At 38.1% G+C, this 25,022-nt stretch overlaps 1 protein-coding gene across 2 annotated transcripts in view; it reads left to right on the forward strand.

Moving 5' to 3' along the window:
- The window catches only part of ntrk3b (neurotrophic tyrosine kinase, receptor, type 3b), a 219,926-nt gene that overhangs the window by 16,445 nt on the left and 178,459 nt on the right, over nucleotides 1–25,022 (forward strand). For both annotated transcript variants that reach the window (XM_040011809.1, XM_040011810.1), the window contains exon 2: nucleotides 21,323–21,397. In XM_040011809.1, the coding sequence (XP_039867743.1) occupies nucleotides 21,323–21,397 (75 nt within the window). The remainder of the gene's footprint in view (nucleotides 1–21,322; nucleotides 21,398–25,022) is intronic.

Consider the following 25,022-nt stretch of genomic DNA (forward strand, 5'->3'; position numbering starts at 1 on the left):
GGTAGTATAGGACCCATTGCAGGAACATTTAGTGATTAAGGAGCAGCTTATCCATTGTTTAATGTAAACATATGTTATATGAATTGGCCATACTGAAACAGACTACTTTTTGGGGAAAAAAGAATTGGTCTGATCAAATCTGGATGGACCTGTAATCTTGATAATCTCTTTTTAAGGTGAAACTTTAAATAACCCAAACCTTTGAATACAAAAAAATCGTTGATCTTTTTTTTTTAAGTTTAGGTGATGATTGCACTGTGCTGCCTCTCTTCCTACACTTCCTTGTCCTTTTATTCACTAAAACAAGACACCTTCCCTCATTCTGGGCCCTGTTAACCAGTTGCTATGTGTTGTTATTTTGACACCTGGCTAAATATCGCCATAGCTCAGTCTAATTCCAGCTGTGAGCGTCGTTTCTTTGCTGCAGGTGTGAAGTCCTCCCATCACAGTCCTTCGTCAACATGGAAATGCTAATCTATCTGGAGCTCTAATTAGCAGAAGGACTCAGGTGGAGAAGTGTCACACACATGATTCAACTTAACCTTTTGCTTTGATTTCCCTCAGGCTTGATTCCTGGTATTTGCAGGAAACAACTCTGTTTGCCCCTGTGGCTTCTAACACTATGTTATATGGTCTTGTGCCATTTTCAAATTGCTGTCCAATTTTATGCACTTCAGTTGATATACACCCATATGCTGTGTTTATGCTGAAATCTTTGTTGTATTATTCTGATTATAGTCTGGTCATTTCTCAGAATTACTATGACTTTCATTCCTTGTACTCTGTGCCTAATTCAGTATAATGTAATTCTCTAATGTAGTTTTAGACAGCATATTTTTCTCAATATGTCACAGTATAGAGTTGTCAAAAACTTGAGTTGACTGAAGAGACACCCAGTCACAGTTTGGCTTCTTTTACAATGTGACGTCACCAAAAAGAGTCTACAGGAGTTAAACAATTGGAGACAAGAAAGAATGGCTGTTAACACTCCTTTGGACAGCATTGTAGATGGGTCCACAGATTTCAACACTTGTCACAGAAATTTTGGGTCCATCAATGGGGCAAACCAGCAGAGTCTTTCATTTGACCAGTGCAGGGAAGCACTCTGTCAATCAGACGTTGTGTAAGTTGTCATTTAGGACAGGAGAAGTACTTCATCCAAATCTTTTGGATGAAATACTGCAAAAATCAAAATATTTTATAATTATTACTGCAGTGTGCAGTGTGCTTTGGTGTATACATCTGAAATCTTATAACTTGGCATGGGCTGAGAGTCAAATATACAAAATAGATGCCCTGACGGCACAAATGTGTGTGCAGCTCCATCTCTACAGGCATCGCTATCATCCAATTTTTATTTAATGGTAAGAGCTGTGGGGAGAGCTTGCTACAACAACTGGAAAAGATGAAGCTTTCTGTGGATAAATGTGAAAAAACACAATTATTTGTGTTTCAATGATGTATGTCCTGTGCTATGCTCCTACTCTTTGTATGTCCTGTCCGTTGGTGTGTATTTCTCACCAGTAGTACCTATAATTCAAGAGGGCTAAGGCATGCCTTAGGCACGAGTATAACAATTTTTTTTTAAATGTGCTTAAGTTTAAGATGCTGAACTGGTAAAGCAATTATAGTACCTGCTGCCCATTTTCAGTGCTGACACCATATACCATTCAGGTCATGTTATTTTGCAGTCAGAACCTGGCATAAAATTAACCCTTCAGACTTCTTTCTTCTATCACCATTTCATCTTCTATCGCTCTACCCTCTTATGTTTGTTTTTTTTTTTTTTTAAGAAAAAATTAATAAACAAAGCAGTAACTGATGATGATGCTGATGACTGATGTGGGATTTTATGCACAATGCACCAAAATGAGTGAAGATCAGTTTCAGAGGAAAAGGGTAAGAAAAGAGTAAAAGCTCAGTTTTTGGTTAATTATTTTTTTCAGGTTTCTGAAAAAACTAAATAGGTGCACAAAAACCTTCGAGTTTGATGTGTTTAAAAAAAAATCCTCCTGAAGCTCACATGTTGGGTTGATCATGTCACTTCTTAGCAAAAGGGGAAAGTATCAAAAGCAAGAGCTGACACCAACATGTTTCACCATGACAACAGTAGTAGACTGGCACAGCAAGTACATTTCTGAAAACTCCGCAAGGACTGACTCTTGACAGCAGTAATGTGAATGCACAGACTGAGAGATATGAAGGATTTTTACTTACAATGTAATTAACATAAACACCGTGATTATGTTGAAGAAATTACATGACTTGCATTGTGTAGGTGGAAAGTGAGAGTTTACAGAGTTTCTACACTGAAATTTGCATTTAATGCAATGGATCATACAGTTTTGGCAGCTTGCGGTTTGTCAGTGCTCATGTTGTATGTATGCACATCATTCTGCTTAAATAGCTATCACAGTACTGCCAGTCTTTCAGTAAGACGTTGTAGTTGTAGAAAATACCACTGCTGTAGTGCTGAAAATATAGACTCATGAGATGTGAAGAAACTCCTCAACGCACGTGGGTTGAGCAGACTAGTATCTATAATGCAGAAACATATATTACCTTTATTGTTCACTATTTATGGGTGTAGGGCTCTTTGGGAGATAGATTGCACCTGCAGTGGGCGTAAAATTCCTCTTATAAATATTCAGATTCCAACCGCTTTTCGACAATTCTGGCAAATTCTCGTAGCACTTCAGTGCCTTGATCATAAGAGGTATATATTCTTCTCTTACTTACTAAACATTTGCTGTTTAGTAAGTAAGGGATAAAATGAGCAGAAGTCATTTCTATTGTGTGTTAAACTTCTTGGCAGTCTCAGTCAAAATGCTGAAATTTGCATTTAATGATAGCTTTGAGTGTACTGCTAGATTGTTCCATGTCAGCGCTGTTGCTGGAAGTATGTGGTAATGTTGTCAGACTTACTACCACCCATAAGGCATGCAAAAGTTGGTCCAATAATTTATTTTTTTGTGCTCAAATTTCCTTCTAGAAAGAGGTGTGTGTGTGTGTGTGTGTGTGTGTGTGTGTGTGTGGTGGGGGTGGGGATGGGGTATGATTTTGCTGGAATGCGTTACCCTTATCTCCTATTTTAACATTAACCCACAGTTCTAATTGGCACTTTTTGCATATAGCTGCTATTTCATTCTTTATGCATTGAACAATTAAAGAAGGATTATTTTTCAAATCACAAATGTAACAGCCAATCACGAACAGGACAACATCAGCAATAGGTGGTCACCGACTAAAGATAAAAGAACTGCAAGATACAGAAAGGAAAATGAACAGAGAAGTGAAAGGATATTTTTACTGTAAACTATAAACTGGAAGATAGAGAGAGGCTGTGATGGAGTGCAGTGAAGTGTGTCTCAACTCAAATTATAGTTTTTTTCCCCAGCTGATGGGGACTGCTTGGATAATGCAGGTGAGACTCTGTTCATAGCTTTCAAGTCCCTAAATGCCCAGAATTTACCAAAATGGGGCTTTTGCATTTAAGAACTAATGGATAAAGTTGTGGAATGTTGAAGAATACTTTAATTTTAGCTGTGCAGCAAAGCTTTAAGTAACAGATAATGGTAATGGCTTGAATGCATTTGGGAATTTGATTTTCTCTGCAATCCGACTGTGATTTCTTTGTGAACAATGCAAAAAAAGTCTGCAAATCTAGGTATTAGATATTGCTTATGAATGACATACTATGCTGTGTAGAAGCGAATGGATATCACAAGAGTGAAAGACAGACACATTTAACCCAGTTAATTTCTCTGTTTCATAATTATCATAATGGTCGCACCTTTGTCACGTAATGTCGTTATAGAGATTCTTATCAGATCCTATTTAAGCTAATTATCCTATTTATAACCACACAATTAGGTACATCCTTGAGACTCACTTTCACAACTGCAAACTGATCTCAACTTTCGATGGAGAATGTAGACATGAGCAGAATGTATAGATGAAACCAGGATACAGAGATGGGTCATCACAAAAGGGAAACATTTCAGGGCTGTGACTTAAGGCAGATATTTATTTAGTAGCCGTTAATATGAAATATTCATAGATACATTTTATTTGCATAGACAGGAATCAGAGACGGCTCATTCAGGCTACTTTAAACTAATAATTGTGATGTCAAGTCATTACAGAGCAGGCTTTTCAAGTCTAGCTCGAATTGGAGAGGATCATAAAGTTCCCTCGAAAGTTATCTCAACATGTTGGCAGGTGTCTGGAGTAAGCAGAGACTTCAGTCCTCCATCCACAAGCTTTACTCATATTTCAGTCCATTTCTAAATTTCGAACCTCTCCCCTCCACAATGACACCAAGCCTTTTTTTTTCTGAATTGCTTTAAGACGAGGATGAACTCTGAGCTCAGCTAGTCAAATCAATCTAGTCACGGTGGAGAAACGGAGCGGTTCATTACTGGGAGGGCTGAGGAGCTCTCCACTCAGCTCTCTAATATCACTGTGATCCTCTTCTCTTTTCTTACCTAATTGAATTCTCCAGGAGAGATGCCCCTCAGCTGCAGATTTATCATATCCTGAAATTGGAGGAGTCTAGCTCCATGAAGGACGTGTGCAGAACATTTAATCCACTCCTCATGCTGTAAGCCCAGCACCATCAACTCTATGCCAGGGCTAGAGTTATCCCACAGTGGACCAATGGCCTTCAGAGAGGTGTCTGTATTCATTGTTGCCTGAGGTGAACAGGAGCAGCAACAGGAGGTGCACACAGCTGATATCAAATATGCTGCCTATCATGTACAGTGTGACCAGCATTCTGAACAGATGGCATCATAATCTATAATCAAAGCCCCTTAAATGCAGCTCAGCACACAATATGTCTGCACTCACTTTCTCTCCACCTCTAAATTTTCCTTCCCTGTAATGTTGCGTCTTTCCTTTGCCTTCCTTTGCTTTCGTCTCCATATTGTAGTAATGAATGGGTTTGACATAGAAGATAAGATAACCAGGAGAATTGTTTTTCAAAGCCACTTCATCAGAAAGGTTGTCGAAAGTAGGACAGGGTGTCTTGTTAACATGAAGATGGAGTGCAGATAAGTAGGTGAATTATAAAGAGGAGACAGTTGTAGAGGGCAGAAATCTACAGGGTGGAATTTAAAATGTTTAGCTTTATGTTACAGTGGCAGGATCACATGTCTGTTTATTTTTCTTTATGACACTGAAATCTTGCCCTGCCCTGTCTTTTTTGATCCCAGTTCTTACTCCTCTATCTGTATCTTTTCCTTCCTTATCTTTTTAAAAGCTTATTAAGTCCTTCATTTTGTACTAACCTGGTCTATAGTCTTTAATCTGTTCTGTATCCAGTATACTTTCCTATCCCATCTTTGAGTCGGAATCTTAATCTCCCTATTCTTCCCTTTTACTTGGATTTCCAGTTTCTCCAGCTCATTTTACAACAACAAAACAATCGTGTCAAACTCAAGGCACCGGAGCTTTAGCACATGTGAGTCCAAGCCTTTTTTCAGGATCGTTTTCAGCGCCAGAGATAATTAAACTTTTTCATCAATGCTAAAAATCTTAGTAGTCTTGCTTTTTCAAACAGAAAATTGATCGGGAATCAATAAGAGAATCAATAAAGAAACTGACCTATAAGTAGAATAGATAATTGGTAGTTACCAGGGTGTTATCAATATCAGTCCTTAATCATCGGGATTAGATCTCGTTATCTTATTCTGTCTTTAAATTCTATCAAATTTCTTACTCTATATTATTATCTAGCCTGTAACATTTCTTATCTTAACAATATCATCTACTCTGTATCAAATCCTATGTTATAGCCTTACCTTTTATGGGATCATATACTTTTCTACGACATTCTATTTTCTGTTAAAATATCATGTCGTATCCCACACAGTATTTTGTCCTCCCCTTTCTGTGCCTGTTTCCTATATCATGATCTATATTTTACTTTATTCATTATCAGTATGCTGGTTAAAGTATGTTTTTCTTGCCTTTTATCCGTCTTATTTTGTCTTGTATTCTTACATCTCTCCTATCAGCTTATGTCCTACATCTTATCTACATTACTATTTTCTCGTCCATTCTGCGTCCTATCCTACTGTGCTTTTCCATATGTACTAGGTCCTATCTGTTATCATTTTGCATATATTGTGTACTTACCTACCTTTTTTACTATCCATATTATTTCTCATTATGGCATAGCTTTTCATATTTTATCTTGTCTTTATAATCCAAACTCGTAAACATGTATGGCCTCTTCTTTCATTTTATCCTACTAGCCTAGTGTAGCCTAGCCCTATCTGACCTGCTGTCCTGTCCTTTGTTTTATTCCTATTTGCATGTATTCCATTATCCTATATCCTATTGTTTTGCATCCTATTCCATTAAATCCTGCCCTGCTCTTTTGTATTTTTTCTAAATTAGAATCTGTCCTATTTTGATATATTCTGTACTATATCCTTTATTTCTAATTACATATATTCTGTCCTGTTTTATCCCGCCTTTACCTGCTTTTCTTGTGTGCAATTATTCCATAGGAACTTATGTATTATATTATATATTAGTCTCCCACAGTCAGACTATTTAAGATTTTATCTAAGTCTGCAGATGGCAATTTTAAATAAAACCTAATAAATCTCCTTCCTATAATTATGCCTGTGCATCCAGATGGGATGTTCTTTAAGCAAACTGCATGTCTCTCTGCTAAAGGTCTGCCACATTTGCATGCATTATGGGCTTTCTGGATAAAATCCAGCACTATACAATCACTTATTTGATTAAACATTATCGTAATCAGCAGGACATTGGGGTGCTGAGAAACGCCGAACTATATCTGCTGACAACAGCAAGTCTTATGTATCATGCAAAGGTTGTGCTGTGGTCATGTACGGAAAGATTGGCCTCCACGATCTAGTTTTATATACACAGTAGGCTTGAACTGTGTAAAACATACCTGTGATTAGAGCCAGTGTGATTGATTTTGTAGGTTTAAAGAGATTTCCTGTCTCTATTTAAATTTTAAATGCTCTCTTCTCTTTTAATGTTTTGTTGATTTATTTATGCGCAGCATTCTTTCAAGCTTCCCTTTCCTGTCTAACACATGCAATCCTTAAAAAGAAAAAAAAAGCGCTTTGGATTTTTCTCATCTATTATTCTCCTTGTTCACACCGGTAACAGACGGTCTCTGTAATCGATCACATTATTTTATTTTGACTCAAGTGTTTCAGAAACTCTGCTGTGGAATTTCCTCAATCAGTTCTGAAATTAGATTTCTACTGAAGGAAAACTGAATAACAGCAGGAATTATTTTGTATTCTTTTACCTGGAAAAGCTGTTAACTTAAAGATCAATGTTTTTATATTAAGAATGGCTTTTAGGAAATGGGCCTTGATTGTGACAAGCATGAATCAAATTACCACCCAACACTGCAGTTCCCTTCAGGGTTAGAGAGCATGATACCATTTTTTAGCTGTTATTATCTTTTTCTCCATTTACCTTTAATGTTGTGATTCACTGTGACTTTTAGGACCACTGAAATGAAGGCCCAAGCTGAAACATGTTGATATAGCCAAAATGTTGTAGACATTTCCAAGTACCACACGCGCTGCTAGCGCTTTGACCTTTTAAGACTTTTTCCTCTCCTCAAAGCACCTTAGAGGTAGCTTTAAAGTTATGTCAAAAAACACTCCTTTTCCTTAACAATGTTTTGATTAATTCTCACCATTCTCACCACTTTTATTGTTGGAAATAAAACCTGCAGTACTGGGTGGCTAAACTGCAAAAAGGCAGAGTTTAACTGTTATGAGTGAGATTTGATATGAGCTTTTGGAAACACCAAACAGAACTTAATGGGGGGTAAATGGAAAACTTTTTAGCTGGGTGCCTCAAATAGGATACTGCAACACATTTTTTCTGTAGTTTTTGGAATATGTTGCTGGACAGTAATTTCTCTTTTTTTTTTTCATTCAGATGAATATGATTCAGTTTATGCATCAAAAAAACTACTTAATTACATTTGAGAAATGAAACTACCCAGTCTGGCTGTAAAATAGCTGAGATACATCTAGATAAAGATCATAGTTTGGGTTAAATGGCTGTCAGTTTTTCACATTTTCACGTTTTGATGAATCCCTCTGAGGAGTCTCATTCTCTACACTGGTTTCAAAGATCAAGTCTTTTCTTTGCACTACTTCTAAGAACTTTGCAACTTGTTCTCTAATGTGTGCCTTTTTATTTTTGTGTATATGACTCTTGATTGTATATATTTCTCCCTTATGCTATTTATTTATTATTCCTGCTTTCTAGTATTTATATTTTATTCCAGCACAATTGGTGTGGCGCACCCACAATTTTCTTGTACATGTACAATGAACATAAAGTGCTATGATATTCTATTCTATTTGTTGTTTCTAACAAAAAAATTAGAAATGAACAATTCATGTCTATGAAAATGAAGAAATTAAATTCGTTTTTGTTTGCCTTGACCGGACTGGAGTCCCGGTTTCTACTAGTGCTCCTCTCTAAAAAGTGTTAAATTGTCAGTGTTTTGTTTGCACTTTGTTCTGCTGCTGCTAAGTGACCGAAAAGTCTGTGCTTATTGCTATGAAAACAAAGCAGTCTGACTTCTCTAAATGATTTTAGGATTATTTGAATGGTGCACTGAAAGGGCACTGCTGCACTTTGAAAATGGTCTGTGTTTTAGATTGAAGGAATTTAATGGTGCAATAACTGTGACTTGACAGTGTTAATGTACTCTGCTTATTAACCCGCACAGATGGAGGTATACAGTGTTGAATGTGACATTCGTTGATGTGCAGATCCATTGCCTTCTGAGCTACTGCTGAGTAACTCCAGTATGGAGCTGAATCCGGAGAGGATCATAGCCTGATGACACTTGGCAAAATGGCATGCTAATTATAGTCATTTTCATTTTGGGCAGAAATGCTTGAGCTTAGTCATGTGCGAAGCGTTGATACCTCTCAGAGCACGGACCAATGCTCCCACGACGTTTAGCCCTGCCAAATCTCTGCTGCAGATTGGCTGAGCCTGTAGCGAGCAGTGACACTCAGAGGCTTAGGTAGCTTCCACCCAGGGCCGGATGGGCAAACTGGTGACACGGAACAGTCTGGGGGCAGCCTTGGGACAGCATCCTGGCTGGGAATATTAGCAATGTTAAAATACTCTGAGCTGATGGCCCTGGCATGGCATCAGAACAGCACAGCCCTCACCCAGAGAAAAAGCAACAGAATGGTAAACAGTTATTTTCACTCAACATAGAGGTGTACTTTTAGAAACTAAGTGGAAATAATTCAGTCTCCAGAGCAAATTACTAATGACCATGGTTTCACAAATCATTGTTTTTACATAAGAGTCAAGGTACTATACTTTGGATGAATGAATCTCTCAATAAGTTCCTAATGTATAATAGGCTGCAACAAAAGCCCAAGGCTGGAGTTGTACTTGTAATATGCAAAAACCCTTAAACAAATAGAACAGTCAAACATTGTAACTGTGATTTGGGGTATATCCATATGGCTTAGCATATTGAATTAACGATCAGAGAGATTAATAGTCTAAAAATATTATTTCTTTAATTTTCTGTCTGATTCAAGAAACATTTATTTGTGTAACACTTTGCATAGTCAGTGGTTACAAAGGGCCTTACAAAAATGAGTATCAGACAAAAATAGATTAAGAGTAAGAGAGAACATATGTCTTAGGACTTATATGGTGATCCCAAGACTGCAAAACGATTAACTCTAAATGATAGAAGTTTTAATTTGAAGACTGTGCACATACAGGGAGTGCAGAATTATTAGGCAAATGAGTATTTTGTCCACATCATCCTCTTCGTGCATGTTGTCTTACTCCAGGCTGTATAGGCTCGAAAGCCTACTACCAATTAAGCATATTAGGTGATGTGCATCGCTGTAATGAGAAGGGGTGTGGTCTAATGACATCAACACCCTATATCAGGTGTGCATAATTATTAGGCAACGTCCTTTCCTTTGGCAAAATGGGTCAAAAGAAGGACTTGACAGGCTCAGAAAAGTCAAAAATAGTGAGATATCTTGCAGAGGGATGCAGCAGTCTCAAAATTGCAAAGCTTCTGAAGCGTGATCATCGAACAATCAAGCGTTTCATTCAAAATAGTCAACAGGGTCGCAAGAAGCGTGTGGAAAAACCAAGGCGCAAAATAACTGCCCATGAACTGAGAAAAGTCAAGCGTGCAGCTGCCAACATGCCACTTGCCACCAGTTTGGCCATATTTCAGAGCTGCAACATCACTGGAGTGCCCAAAAGCACAAGGTGTGCAATACTCAGAGACATGGCCAAGGTAAGAAAGGCTGAAAGACGACCACCACTGAACAAGACACACAAGCTGAAACGTCAAGACTGGGCCAAGAAATATCTCAAGACTGGTTTTTCTAAGGTTTTATGGACTGATGAAATGAGAGTGAGTCTTGATGGGCCAGATGGATGGGCCCGTGGCTGGATTGGTAAAGGGCAGAGAGCTCCAGTCCGACTCAGACGCCAGCAAGGTGGAGGTGGAGTACTGGTTTGGGCTGGTATCATCAAAGATGAGCTTGTGGGGCCTTTTCGGGTTGAGGATGGAGTCAAGCTCAACTCCCAGTCCTACTGCCAGTTTCTGGAAGACACCTTCTTCAAGCAGTGGTACAGGAAGAAGTCTGCATCCTTCAAGAAAAACATGATTTTCATGCAGGACAATGCTCCATCACACACGTCCAAGTACGCCACAGCGTGGCTGGCAAGAAAGGGTATAAAAGAAGAAAAACTAATGACATGGCCTCCTTGTTCACCTGATCTGAACCCCATTGAGAACCTGTGGTCCATCATCAAATGTGAGATTTACAAGGAGGGAAAACAGTACACCTCTCTGAACAGTGTCTGGGAGGCTGTGGTTGCTGCTGCACGCAATGTTGATGGTGAACAGATCAAAACACTGACAGAATCCATGGATGGCAGGCTTTTGAGTGTCCTTGCAAAGAAAGGTGGCTATATTGGTCGCTGATTTGTTTTTGTTTTGTTTTTGAATGTCAGAAATGTATATTTGTGAATGTGGAGATGTTATATTGGTTTCACTGGTAAAAATAAATAATTGAAATGGGTATATATTTGTTTTTTGTTAAGTTGCCTAATAATTATGCACAGTAATAGTCACCTGCACACACAGATATCCCCCTAAAATAGCTAAAACTAAAAACAAACTAAAAACTACTTCCAAGAACATTCAGCTTTGATATTAATGAGTTTTTTGGGTTCATTGAGAACATGGTTGTTGTTCAATAGTAAAATTATTCCTCAAAAATACAACTTGCCTAATAATTCTGCACTCCCTGTATACATAGATGCACACAAACTCAAACACACATACAGTATGCAGTGGAAGAGGTAAAGGAGGCTGTCTAGGCCCGATTACTATGATCGATATGCAGCATCAAACCATTGTTAGTGTCCTTTTTAAAAAGCACTGAAGTTTTGTAGCCTAAATAATCGGCAGGTCCATGGAGACGAGCACTTAGTAGAGGCAACTGTTTGGCTGATCGGACCATAGTTCAGGCCGATCCTTTCCCCTGAGGAGCACTCCCCGGGAAACCACTGATAACAATCAATGGAAATTTCATCCTTGTTTTTTTTTTTTTCTCAGTGTGTTTCGTTTTACTTTTTATTGAACCAAAGTCCCTTTGTGAGACCCCTCTCAATCGCTCTCTCCCTCCAGTTGTCTTGTCCAATGGATTTTCAGATGCAGTTTCTGGGAAAATTGGGCTTTATCTTTAGTGCTGAATCCATCATTTCTATGCAGGGTGAATCATTTTTAATATAACTGTAATTTGGTCAATTTTGCCTGTCACTTTTATATCGGTATCATATTCTCGAGCTCACACTCTCTGCAGTTAATGTAATTGAGACAAATTGTCACAATTTGCAAGCGTTTTTATATTTTTTCCAGTAAAAACTGTGGTGGGGAAAAGTACCAGAGCCCTTGTTTTTATGACGTTTCAGTCTGTCATATGCACACTGAAACATTTTTGTTTCAGTTTTAACATTTATTTTACAAATATTTTAACGTTAATAATTAATGTGATGGTTTAGTGGATAACAATGTTGCTTCACAACAAGAATGTCTTGGGTTTGGGTCCACTGAGGTCTTTTTATAGTTTCCCCATGCCTCTCTGGGTTTCCCCCCACAGTCCAAAGACATACATAGGGTTCGGTTAAGTGGCAATTCTTAATTAACCATAGGTGTGAATGCAAGCATGACTTGTCATCTGTCTGTCTGTGTTAGCCTTGTGATAGATTGGTGACCTGTCCAGTGTGTACCCCGCCTCTCATTCTATGACAGCTGGGATAAGCTCCAGAACCCCCACAACCCTCACTTGGATGAGCAGAAGAAAATGATGAATGGAATAACATTTATTAATGGATGGCTCCCTGTGCATGAATGCTCATTTAATTTCGTATGACTACCACAGAGATGAAATGAGTGGGGGAACATCAGGTTGTGCATTTCAAACCAATCTGTAATTATTCTCTAGCACTAACCACCTAGCGTTTTTTATTTAACAGGTAGATTGGTGCATATACCAAACTAAGCAACATGCAAAAGTCAAACTCCACATGAATGTTCAGTTTGCACGAACGGTGTCATGGTTAAAAGCTCAATAAATAACACCTTTGAGATCCTCCCTGCCTTATTATGCAGACATTTGTTGCTGCTTTTAGCTCATGTATCACAAGGCTCTGGTAACAACTGATTTTGGTTACTCACAAGTGTCAGTATAAAAGTCTGACAGTGTGTTTCAGGTGGAATGATTGATGGGTATGTCAAAGATAACAGCTGCATATGTTGAGTACTCGGGTGTTACAAAACTTCCAAGGGTTTAAAAAAGATTTTCTACTGAAAATTTTCATCAATGTAATCGTTGCTCTTATAAAATTCCCATAGATTTTCAGCTCAAGAACTGTACATTCACTAGACTTTTATATTATTTGTTCTCATAATAAAAGGACAGAATTCCTTTAACTGAACTGGTAGCGACCTTGATTTTCCGTGCTGCCTGTCGGGGTGTTAAACATGAGAATGTAATCATGGCTTAAAGTAGCCATGTTTATTTAAAGCTTGTGAAGTTGTGAAATCCTCAAGTATTTACTCCATTTTTCATTTCACCATAATACCGCAGGTGACTGAAAGTTTTTTGTGCTTTTATTCTATGTAGACTATGTAGACTCTTTCTCTCTGGTGATGCTAATACTGTATTGCTGAAGTTGTTTCCCTGCCCGGTGTGAGTCCAAACTGCAGTCTGGTTAATCCTGATCCCAGAAAGAACAAATAGTGCTGGATGACAGATACCTGCTGGTGTGCCTTTTAAGATATTGCTTTTGGTGGATAGTTTTTCATTCATTGTAAACTGACAACAAACATTATTTATGTGCTTTTGATTCTGACTAAAGATAACAATGTCCACATTAGATCGTCAGTAAGAAATTTCATTAAATATTAATGTTTTGGGCCATATAATAACCAATCAAGCTTTTATTTTAGAACCCAAGCTTCCCTATTTACATCCAAATATGTTCACTCTGGCGCCAGAAAACCACACGGCTACAACCCTAAAACCAGACTCGAGGCTTCAGAACCTATAGGTGACATCATTTAGGGGTCAGTCTGGAGTGTAATAAATCGTATTGGCATAAAAAGCACGCTGAAAGGGTTTTGATAATTAAATTTCTTTAGTTCTTATAAAAATCATCATTTTATAAGAGCACTTTGGTGTATTTTAGTATTTTTCAATCAGCAAACAACCCCAGAGCTTTTTTACTGATCTTCACTGACCCTAGAACTGACTGTGACTCTGTGAACATGAAACAACAATGCTCTCTGGAGAAACAAAGGTGGAAAAAGTACACGGTATGCTCCAGTTGGCTTTGCCGATTAATATTGTTGTTGGAGGCCATTTTATAATTCAGACTCCGACCAACAGATGGAAGGTGGATGCAATTTCATAGGCTCATACATTAGGAGGGAAGCCGGTGCATCTGTCTGCCTGTGCATGTGATTGCATTTGCATAGAGTTAACAGGCGTGGGTTTGTCTCAGCGAGCGAAACTGGAGAGATTGTAATACTTGATTCCCATTTACAAGCCTTGAATGCCAAATGTCCCTCATGATTGGTTTGGAGAATGACTTGTTCCTAGCGTCGTCCCCCCCCTCCACTTGCAGTAAATGTTGAGGGAAATAGCTTCTTTCTTCTGTTTTTTCATCACCACTACTTCCTCCGCATCCTTTTCATGTATCTCTTGCCTTTACAATGCAGCGACAGTTATGAGTCAGGCATAAAAAAATAATAAATAAACATAAACATGCAAAAAAAAATGTTATCTGATTGATGTTAGGCGAGTGCTTTAATCTAGAGGAGTGCTACTTCACCACTGCATCACCTCGCTGAAGTGTTTGGGCTGCAGAAGAGTGCCTCTTTGCCTCTATGAAAACAGAGAGGGAGGCTGAATGTAGATCAATACCAGAGGAACACACCAGAGACATTCTATTTTATTAAACGTTTTCCCATTAAGGCTGTGGCGCGAGCATTGTAGATCATCCCGACGAAGTTGTAAATCAAAGACAGACAGCAGTATTGGAAACAATAGGCAGAATCAGAGGAGATTACCAAGGAACAGGAGCCATTTGGTGTTTGTGCCACAGGGAACCTCATGCATCTTGTTTTTTCATTACCACACATCTCAGGTGTGCTCGAGTCATAGTGTAGCATCAAAATGATATTGCGTTCAAACACTTCACAACACACATATTGGTGTGACAGGCGTGACATAGCACAGCCCAGGAGCTAATGACCTTTGTCTCATCTTATTGACTCACAAAGACTGACACACACAGACGGATGACAAATTAAAGGAAAAATCAACAGCGATCCTTTTGTGTAGGCAATCCATGCACTCACCTACTTGTCAAGAATGTAGTGACAGATGACTCATCCGAGTATGACGCATCTCTGTACATCATTACCTGTGGTTTCTTTTGAGGGGTTTTATGGGCCGCAACCCTACTAAAATTTCTCTTTTTGCACATCATTGTCTTGCAGTGGAATTCTGAGCCACCTGAGGAATGGTTGCTTCTTTTTTAACTTTAGATGCTGTACTAATGCTTGAGCATTGCCTGCAAATGTGCATTGTGTATTACAGATTTAACTGTAGTTCATCTCTGTGATTAAATCTCCTGATAACTGTGAACCAAGAATGGCCCATTTTTGCCCTGTTATTAAATCTACAACAGTTAGGTAGCCATCAAATCCTTTTCAGTCTACTGTTTTTACTTAAGTTTTTAAATGGGAAAAAAGACCTACTTTGCTTCGGTCCACTATTTTTTATTTTATTTGATAATGCTTGAGTGAGAGGCTTGTCTTTCCTTGGCGTGTGTCTTTCTCTCTCTCATCATCCACTGAGACTAAATCTCAATTACTGGGCTTGCTTAACATTATACATACTGCAGACCATGATTAAAAACAGCAACATTGCTACCCCCCACTACTAGTCAGAAACAAAATGTGGGTATGAGACAGACTGCCAGATGGTGAGATTGTTTCCATTTCACACTCTCTCTCACAAACCAGAAACTATTAATCAAAGTATTGCGACGACAAAACAATTTAATTTGTGTTTGTTTTGTTTTTTAAATATGTTGAATTTTGATTGAAAACATCTGCCTTTATTTAGTGTCTTTGGTTATTTCTTTTAAACTGTCACTTGCTTGTATTTCACATTGTTCCCCCAAAATATTGTAAATGTTGTAATACATGTGTTAGTCAGATAGAAATAGTTTGAGGGGACTTTATTAATTACATTAAAAAGATGCATTCGTTCCATGGTAATTTTCCAAGAACATTACTCTACAAGACACCACACCACCAGCTGGTCAGTTTGTAGTCTACAGTTACATTATGTTACTAATGATGATCATCAGTTATCATTCATCATTTTTGTGAGGTGTTTGTGCTAGAAGAGAGCATAAAAGAACACACAGAAAGTTTAAACAGACCTCTATCCTCCTCGTGTCACCCTGCGTCATGTCAATTTACAATTTAGTCTGTATATACAGAGATACGATGTAGCAATATAAAATGTATTTTGTCTCGATCTGGATCAAATATACAAAACTAAAGATTTGAGAAACTGCTTACGAAGATGAAAACCACAGTCTGGCATTCAGCAGAAGGCAACAATCATTTTCCTCCGATATCAGTTCCAAGAAACTGGAGTTCTGCATGCAGTGGGTGTGCACCTACAAAGAGCCAAAACTAGAAACGAAGCACATGCTGCTCATTGCTCAAAATTATTCTTCACAGTTATCTTGCACAATTTGTTATGCAATTAAAAAAAACAGTTCCTCAGAAGTCAAGGTAATTACAACTCAAATAAGTTCTAAATTGTTTTGTCATTAATAAACTTCCATACAACAGTAGCAACAGCTTAATAAAAGCAGCTGATGTCTAATTATTTCAATGTTAGTATTGTTTTCTTCCCCTTTCAGTGTAATTTCTTGTGTTTAACCTATTGAGAAAAAATTTTCTTGATATTTTTTTTCTGGTGCTCATATTCACAGAAGCCCAGGACAAGATAGCAGGTAGGGGTTCAGTGCGCAGCCCAGGGCCACTTCAACACAACAGATGGCTGTTGCTGAGATCGAATCTGTTACTGTTTGGTTCCAGGGTGTTCTCCTCAAGCACCAAACAGCCCTGCCACCCAGTTCAGATTGTACTTTGTTGGAGGCCATTTTCTAAAGCAGATGGAAGGTGGCTGTAATTTTAGAGGCTTGTATGTTAGAGAGCAAGCTGGTAGTGTCTGCCTCTGCTGTTTGTTCTGATAGTATCCAGCTCATTTCCTTTGTACTCAGCAGTTGTTATTCAGGTCATGTCACCTCAAGTTTATATAGAGAGCCTTTTAACAAAACAGGATAAAACATTGTGCAGAGAACAAATAATTTAAGGACTGATAAAAAGGGAAGAAACAGAAATAAGAGACAGGCCTTTTGCTCAAATCTCCTTTCTTCTTTATAATATTCATTTTGACAAAGTAGCAATCATTGCACTCTGTGTCATTCTAAGTCAGGATCAGAGAGTCTACTTGAATGTCTGAAATGTAAAACACTAGTATCTCCATTACTTTTTAAATTATGCTGGTTTTACTTTTGCACCATTTCCTTTGACCATAATCGGAGCATCTATGAATAACAGAACAGAGATTGCATGCTCCCGTGTCGTCAAAGCATCTTTGTTATTCATACCATAGTTTCACAGCAGCCTAATCCACTTGCATATTCAGCACGGCGTGGACAATCAGGGGTTCTGAGCAGACATCGTGCTCAGGTCCACAGGGAGGTGTTACCTGTATCCTCTGTGCTGTTTGTCGACAGCCATGTGAATGTGAAAAGTGCAAAATTATATGGGAACCATAGAGCCCAACTGCAAATAAAAACATTTGATGTTACTTAAATTGCACTTTTCTCCCCATATAGAAATATTACATCAATGCTTTACAATATAATACTGCTGAAATCATGTGCCTGTGATGCAGGCTACTGTGCATTTAATCAATGTAATGCTGAATTCCAGAACCAACTTACATACAAATATTCTTTAAGTGCCAAACTTTTTCAAATTAGACTAAACAAATCAGCTGGTTTGCTTTTGTGTAGAATAATTATAATCTTCAGCTTTGCTTGAGCATTTTGCAATCTTACATTCATCTTTATTAAAGCTAATTCACTAATCAGTAAGGTACACGATAAGCAAGACTAGTGGTTTTCAATAACACAACTGCAGTTGCCAAGTGGCTTAATTTATTACAGAAGTTTCTTATATTTTCTTTGTCTTTCTAAAATCAGTGTTTATTTCAATGAACATTGACCACTTCACTGAATGTTTCTATCTGTTAATATGAAACATTGGCTGCAATAAACTGTTTGTTTGATGGTTACTTTTATATACAGTTAGATCCTTAACTCACATCATAAATCCAACTAGTTTAATGTTAATCTTGGAATTATAGAGAAGTTTAATGATGCATAAATGTTTTAAAAACTACAAAGACTAACACTTATCCAGCTGATTCTGAGCCAATTTGTGACACTCAACATAATAAGTCCTTTGTACGAAAGGTACATTTTTCCACTGAAGCAGCATTCGGATAACATTCAGGTGTATTGGATGATCAGAGACTTGCTCGTCGATGTAATCCACTTACAGTCATTGTTTTGTTATAAATATGGATGCGCCCAAACGTTTCTGAGACCACTGGGATAGCGAACGTGGCATCGGAACTAATTGAAAGTTTCAGAAGTTAAGCTTTTGTAAAATTATTCAGATTGATTACTGTCAAATTATTGCTGGCCTGAAGCTTTTCTCTGATAACCTGAATTCATCAGGCTTTCTTCACTGAGGCAAAGAAAAGCAACTTCATCATCAGAGACATAACATTTCTTAAGAAAAACCTGCCAGACTAATGGGGTGTCAAGGGGAAACAACAGGAAACACTTGGAATGAGATAATAGATGCCAGCATTTTACAGTACAAATGGAAAACCACTGAAAAATCCATGTTTGACAACTGCATTGAAGTGACTGCACCCTGACCAAGGAGAGGTAGCAATTCAACCAGTGGCAACTAACCTGACCCCAACCCCAATCGACATTTATGGAAATTACGGAAGATCAAATGCTTAACATTCCTAACGTCACATCAGCATCTTTATAAGATGTCCAGATCATGCTATAATATCATTTAGTTAAAAAAAAAATACTTGCACTGAATATTTTTTGGAAGACCCCCACCAAATATCACACGAGAGCACATTATTTGTACTTACCTCCCTCCAAACCTGCTCTCTGTTCCTGTCTCTGGGGTAACACAGCAGTACTGCGACCATGCAAAGCCTTGCAAGGGGAATCCATCTCTGCTGCTTGCAGGTCACATTAATGAGTCAGCTCTCTGCCTTTAGAATCAGCTGCCCCCAGTTCAGCGCTAATCTGAACATCAACAGCGTGACTCTGCCGGCGTGAAGCACTTACAGCTGCCACACGTTTTCAGCAGTGCTGTCACATTTACACTCAGTGGTCAGCTTTTAGTGCCTCGACAGCTATATTATGAATGTCTACATGATAGTATCTATGAATAAGTGACGGTGTATAATATCAGTAAGCCTACATAACACATCAATACCGACTGTGTCTGTTAGCACCCTCTACTGCACTCTAATGCTGTCAGACTATTAATGTTTTCTCCTTTCTTTATATAGTGCTGTTTGGTTTCCCGTTTACTTTGTTTTTTGTTCTTTAAATGTAATGAATTTATGCTTTCAAGACAGATTGAAAACCAGCTGTAGACACATGTTCTGGCCAGATGCTGGAAAAGAATAATTAATTAGCCCTGCAATTATGTGGATATTAACCATTGTTCTCTTCTTCCTTCAGTAATTCCGGCACATTCACTGAGGAGCTCCAATGACTTTTTAGTATTTATCTGATCAGTATAACATAATTATCTGTGTGGATAAAAGAGGAGAATGAAAGACAGCATTTGATGAGTTTGTAAAAAAATGTATCCATGTTTGTGTTAGTTTACTGATACTAGTTAGCCTGCTAGCTATTATTGCTAGTAGGATATCAAAGAGAAGCGGATAGATTGATCAATGATCACTCCCATTGAGGGATTGGACTATAGAAAATGTATATTAATTCAATATTAATTCCATAGAACCCAGTTGTGTAAGAACAAATTCTGATAACTGAAAACGTTATTATGCAAGTTTGAGTCAAAAAAATAATAATTTTTACAATTTTACAGTTGCTCTTCCAGTGATGGATGATTAGCACAGCTGTGTCTCATGATTAATGCTAAACTGCTACAGTTTAGAAGTTATTATTATTTCATTTTATTAGTGGTTATTGGACAATTTAAGTACCATCTTATTATTACCACATTACGGAGTGAATTAGACCTAACCACGTGTCAAGTGTATGTTTTTTTTCTGGCTGTACAATGTGGATCAGAACAGCAGGATCCTAGTGTGACAACATGTAGATATGACAGAGTGAACTTATCTATTTAACCAGTTTGCATTAATATCTGAAATTTCCTATCTCCTCTTTGATATTCCTTGCCTCATTCTGTATTAACATCAGAATTATACATATTCTGTCTGTAATATAAACGCTCATTTACTGTAAAAATATCACACAACAGTGTCACTCGTGATCTCATTGCCTACTGCTCCCATCTGGCAGCCAAAAAAAAAAAAAGCTGGCAACCCAGTTAGCCGTCAATAAAGTCATGCACAGCAGGGTACCAGCAGTGCTGGTTGCATTTGGCAGATCTGTATCCTCCCCGCCACAAAAATCAGGTGGTGCACCCCGGAGCACAGGGCTCAAATAAACAGAATGTCTTAGATGCTGCTTCATAATTGTACACCAGATGCACAAGACCCACAAGATATACTGAAGCTCAGGTTTTGCCAAAAAACAATTGCAGGAATGTTATTTTCCTGCTGTTGTCATAAAATACAAGCTGCTATGTGATCACACAACTCTTGGGCTTAGACTGCATGATTGTGTTGTGCTTCAGTGTTAATGGATTTGTGTTTTTTAACACAACTCCATGTGTCTGAACTGTATATGGACGTAGGTCAAGCCAGTTGTCATATTTTCACCACTTCTTTAGCTTAAATGTCAAATTTCAAATCTGTGACATTAACCAAAGTTCCCATGAGCTTCCAATCTTATTTTCTTTACTCTGATACAAAGCAATAAAACCTTTGCCATGTCCTCTCCTTCATCTCCTCATTTCCCCCAGCTCAATTGAAACCCTAACAAACAAATCATTTATAAATGCATTTTTTTTTCCTGAAGCTAATTTAAAGCCACCAGCTTCTCCTTTTATCCCACCACATAGACATCCCCTGGGACTGTGATAGTATTAGCAGAAGTAAAGTCATCTGCTGTGTTTATTTGCTGTGTCCCCCTCACACTTCCCCTCACAGAGATTAAGGTTCAGAAGCTGCCTCCTGGCAATTAAATCTATCAGAGGGCAGCAGAGAGCGCTCTGTCAGAACTGTTCCAATAATTGCAGTTTAAATGAATATGGATTCAGAAAACTTTTGACAATACACAGCTTGTTAATTTGCAACTTGCGACTATAAAAAAAAAAAAAAAAAAAAAAAGAGTTTTCTTCTGTCATGTGTCCTGGTTTGTTTTTCTTTTCTTCTATGATGAACCAGAATGTCTCATTTACAATTCTCTTTCTCACTGTTTACAGACATATAGAGAACTGGACAGGATTGCAGACTCTGAGAGACGTCGATATGGAGCTCTACACTGGACTACAGAAGCTGTAAGTGTTGATGCTGTTATCTGTGCTGGTGGTGGTTGTGACAGTGGGGTGAGAGACACTTCAATGTATTTTAGTCCTGCTGTGTTGCAGATCTGGAAAAGCACAGTAGAAACTGTACCACTGTTAATCCCTGTTTTCCATCAGGTTGCCCGCCTGCTACTGCAGAGAGGCCGCAGTTTCCTCCTAGCGATCAGTGCAGTAATTCACCTCAGATCCCAAGTTGCAGCATCTGGATTAAATGTCACATACTTCTTTGGGGGCAGAGTGTTAGAGAGAAGCATGGGTGAGGGGTGTCTTCTTGATCCTAACACTAGCAGATGTTTAAACAAGCTTTTAATTCTTGACAGTCACACGCTGGTGGAACATCCCCTTCGCTTTGCTTAGCCACTGATCAAATAATGCTAAAAAAGCAGCAGGGAAAATTGAATTAGGAGTCCCTGCTGTAGCATTGTGGGGTTTTTTTTTATTCTCATCTCTTCACATATTAAAGCAATGTTACGCTCTTTTCCTGCTTTGCAACCATGCACTATGAGGCCACATCCTTTAATTTCTCTCACCTCTTCCACTCCCCAGCCTCCTATTCCTCTTCATTTTTCCCCCACTCTACAGAGAATCGCATTCTCCTTTGCCCTCCAAAGTCAGAGCTGGCCTCTCCCCTGATCCCCTTGATCCCTTATCAGGGAGGCCAAGTGCAATATCTCCACGGCTAAATTAGCATTTTTCTCATTACCACTGCTTCTCTCCTGCTGCCTTGTCTAGGGACACTGGCTCCTCCCCACCTGGAGTTGAGTCTTCACAGGGAAAGCTGTCGCGATGCTGCCTTAAGGGGCTGTTAATGGTGTGCGGGATAAGAAGGGAAAAAGTCACTATGGCATACCTTCCATCATCTTATTTTGCATGTGACCTCATCATCACCATCTTTATTTGAATAAAATGAAAAAAAAATCTTCTCTGTCTAAAGCACAGGAAGCTGCTTGTATTCCTCAGCACAGTTATATTCAATATATATACATTTATATTCTTACATTTACTTACCTATAAATAAACTAAAAGTAGACTACAGAGTAGATTAAAATAACTGAAATGAGTTTTGTTGTAGCACAGTGAACACTGTAGTTTCATGTATTTGACTGGATTCATTTACTTTATAAGGCTTTTGACATTCATTATTCAATCATTTCTGAAACAGCAGGAACTGTAGCTTTTAGCAAGTACTTCTCATATATGGAGCTAATTTCCTGCCAAAACAAACAAAACATTTTATAGATGCCTGACTATTCACTAACAAACCCAAAGTGGTCTTTAAAATGAAAGCAGCATTAACAAACGAGTGCTATTCATTTTGCACGTACTGTACAAAATGTCCCTATCGAACCAATGCACACCATATTTCAAAGAAACCACGCTTCAGAAACAAGCTTATCTTACAGGTACGACAAATATCATACAAAGGAAAAACAAGTATTGTGGATTTTAACGTAATCTTTCTGCTGTTTTATGTTGAGGATTTGTTCGAAACAATTCACTCTCCACAGCAGCAGTTATGTTTTTAAGTGTTATTAAATGGTGTGAGGGCAGAATATTATCCAAATAATGTAATTTTATAGTTAGTGCAGCTGAGTGGGTGAACTTTTTGAAAGGCTGACATCAAAATACTTTATAGAAGCCTTCTGCCAACTTTTCATTTTGTTAACCAGCCTCATGAGCTCATCACCTGCGTTATTTTTCTGCCCACATATGCAAATCCGTTGTTGGCTGCTTTTTAATCTGCAGTCCACCTCACCTCAGACTATCTCAGTTGAGCTCTTATGCTTCATGGTGGGAAGGACCTGATGGTTTTGACCTAAAAGTCTTAAATTTGGACTCATCAGACCAAAGCAAAGATTTCAGATGGACTTTTTAATCTTTTTCTTGGTCCCACCTGACTAGTGATTTCTTCACAGCAGTTTAGACTGTCTCTTTCCAAACAGATGATCTGTTTTGCTACCGGAAGCACTAATGGAATTTATTGATTATAAGGTGGCAACCTGTCCAGGGTGTAGCCGACTCCTCACCCCATGAAAGCTAAACTGTTGCCCCTCCCTGTGGATAAGCAGTTAAGAAAATGAATGGATGAATCCACTGATCCTGCCATAGGTTTTGAGGTTGTGCTTTAAGAAACTATATTGACATTACATAATAATAGTCTATTTGCTTTCACTAAGTTCAGTTGTTGGATGTAGTATGGATTACTAAAGTGTCTGAATGCAGTTATTGGCTGTATGCCGACACATTGTCAGCACACCATAAACTGAAGAAACTTCACCATTTAACTTTTAACAAGACTCGCTTTATATTGAAAATCATTTCAGGTGATGAGTTAATGATGCTGGTTAAGATGCTATCAATAGAATCTGAAAAGAATCTGGAAGAATCTGAAAAATAAACCATGCTTTACTTTGTTTGCACTTTTTCATTATTTAGCTACCATAGTGTTAGCCTCAGTATAATCCGGATTATTCTGCAATGTAGCAAATATGAGAAAAACAGCACTGGTGTAATGTTTACTGCATTTACCAGACTCTTCAAATGCAGTTGTTACTTTGCATCTTCCACAGGCATCTACACCTTACAGTAGATTTCTTGCTGCCTCATCAATGTCACAAAGGAAGCGTTGGTGACAGTTACATGTTCAAGCTAGGTTTAAAGCACCCATAATGTATACACTTAATGGAAAAAAAGTATGCTTTTTAATTTTTTAATTCAGGTGACATCAGTCCCATTGCTACAAGTATACAAAATCCAGCACTTAGCTATGCAGTCTGCTTAAGGCTTTGTGAAAGAATGGATCATTCTAAAGAGCTTAATGAATTCAAGCGTAGTACTGTAATGCCATCATTGCACCAAGTCTGTTTGTGAAATGTCTTCCCCTATTACACAATAGGTTGTAAGTAGTAATTTTGTAAAGTGGATGCATTTAGGAAACACCCAACTAAGCCACAAAGCCACATAAAGTTACACAATGGGGTTGCTGTTTACTGAAGTGAATAGTGTGAAAAAGTAACTAACGCTGTACTTACAGACCTCCTCTGCCATAAACATCAGCAAAAAAATGTGTGTGCTGAGAACTTCATGGTATAGGTTTCTTTGGCTGAGCAGCTTCTGCTGGTGTAATGTCGAGGTGGTCCAGTACTCTTGCCCATATAGTTTAAATGTTTTGGTCAGCTCTTACTGCCTTTCATTTACTTTGGTTTTATTTAATTAAGTGATAAAATAAAAAAAATTATAATAAATGAAAACAAAAATGATCCTGCGACATTATTTTTCATGTAATGAAATGTTTTAGTGTGCTGAAAGCTGAAAATTTCAAATCTAGCAAACATTAAGGTGACACACATGCTTTAGATTACACTGGTTACTTTGGATGTTTTCTTCCCATCCACATTCACTACTCAAAGGCATAGAATAAAGCACTGAACAGGTGAATGTGGCTCGTAGTAAAAAGTGCTCTGAGTGCTCAGTGAGAGTAGAAAAGTGCTATACGAGTGCCAGTCCATTTACTATATCTTTGGTGAAAGATTCGCTGGAAAATTGTGGGTTTTTCCCCTTAAAAATATGTGAAATTTTTTGTGTTCCATAATTTTCG

The sequence above is a fragment of the Simochromis diagramma genome, unplaced genomic scaffold (genome assembly GCF_900408965.1).
Source record: "Simochromis diagramma unplaced genomic scaffold, fSimDia1.1 OVJJ01000603.1, whole genome shotgun sequence".
Lineage (NCBI taxonomy): Eukaryota > Metazoa > Chordata > Actinopteri > Cichliformes > Cichlidae > Simochromis > Simochromis diagramma.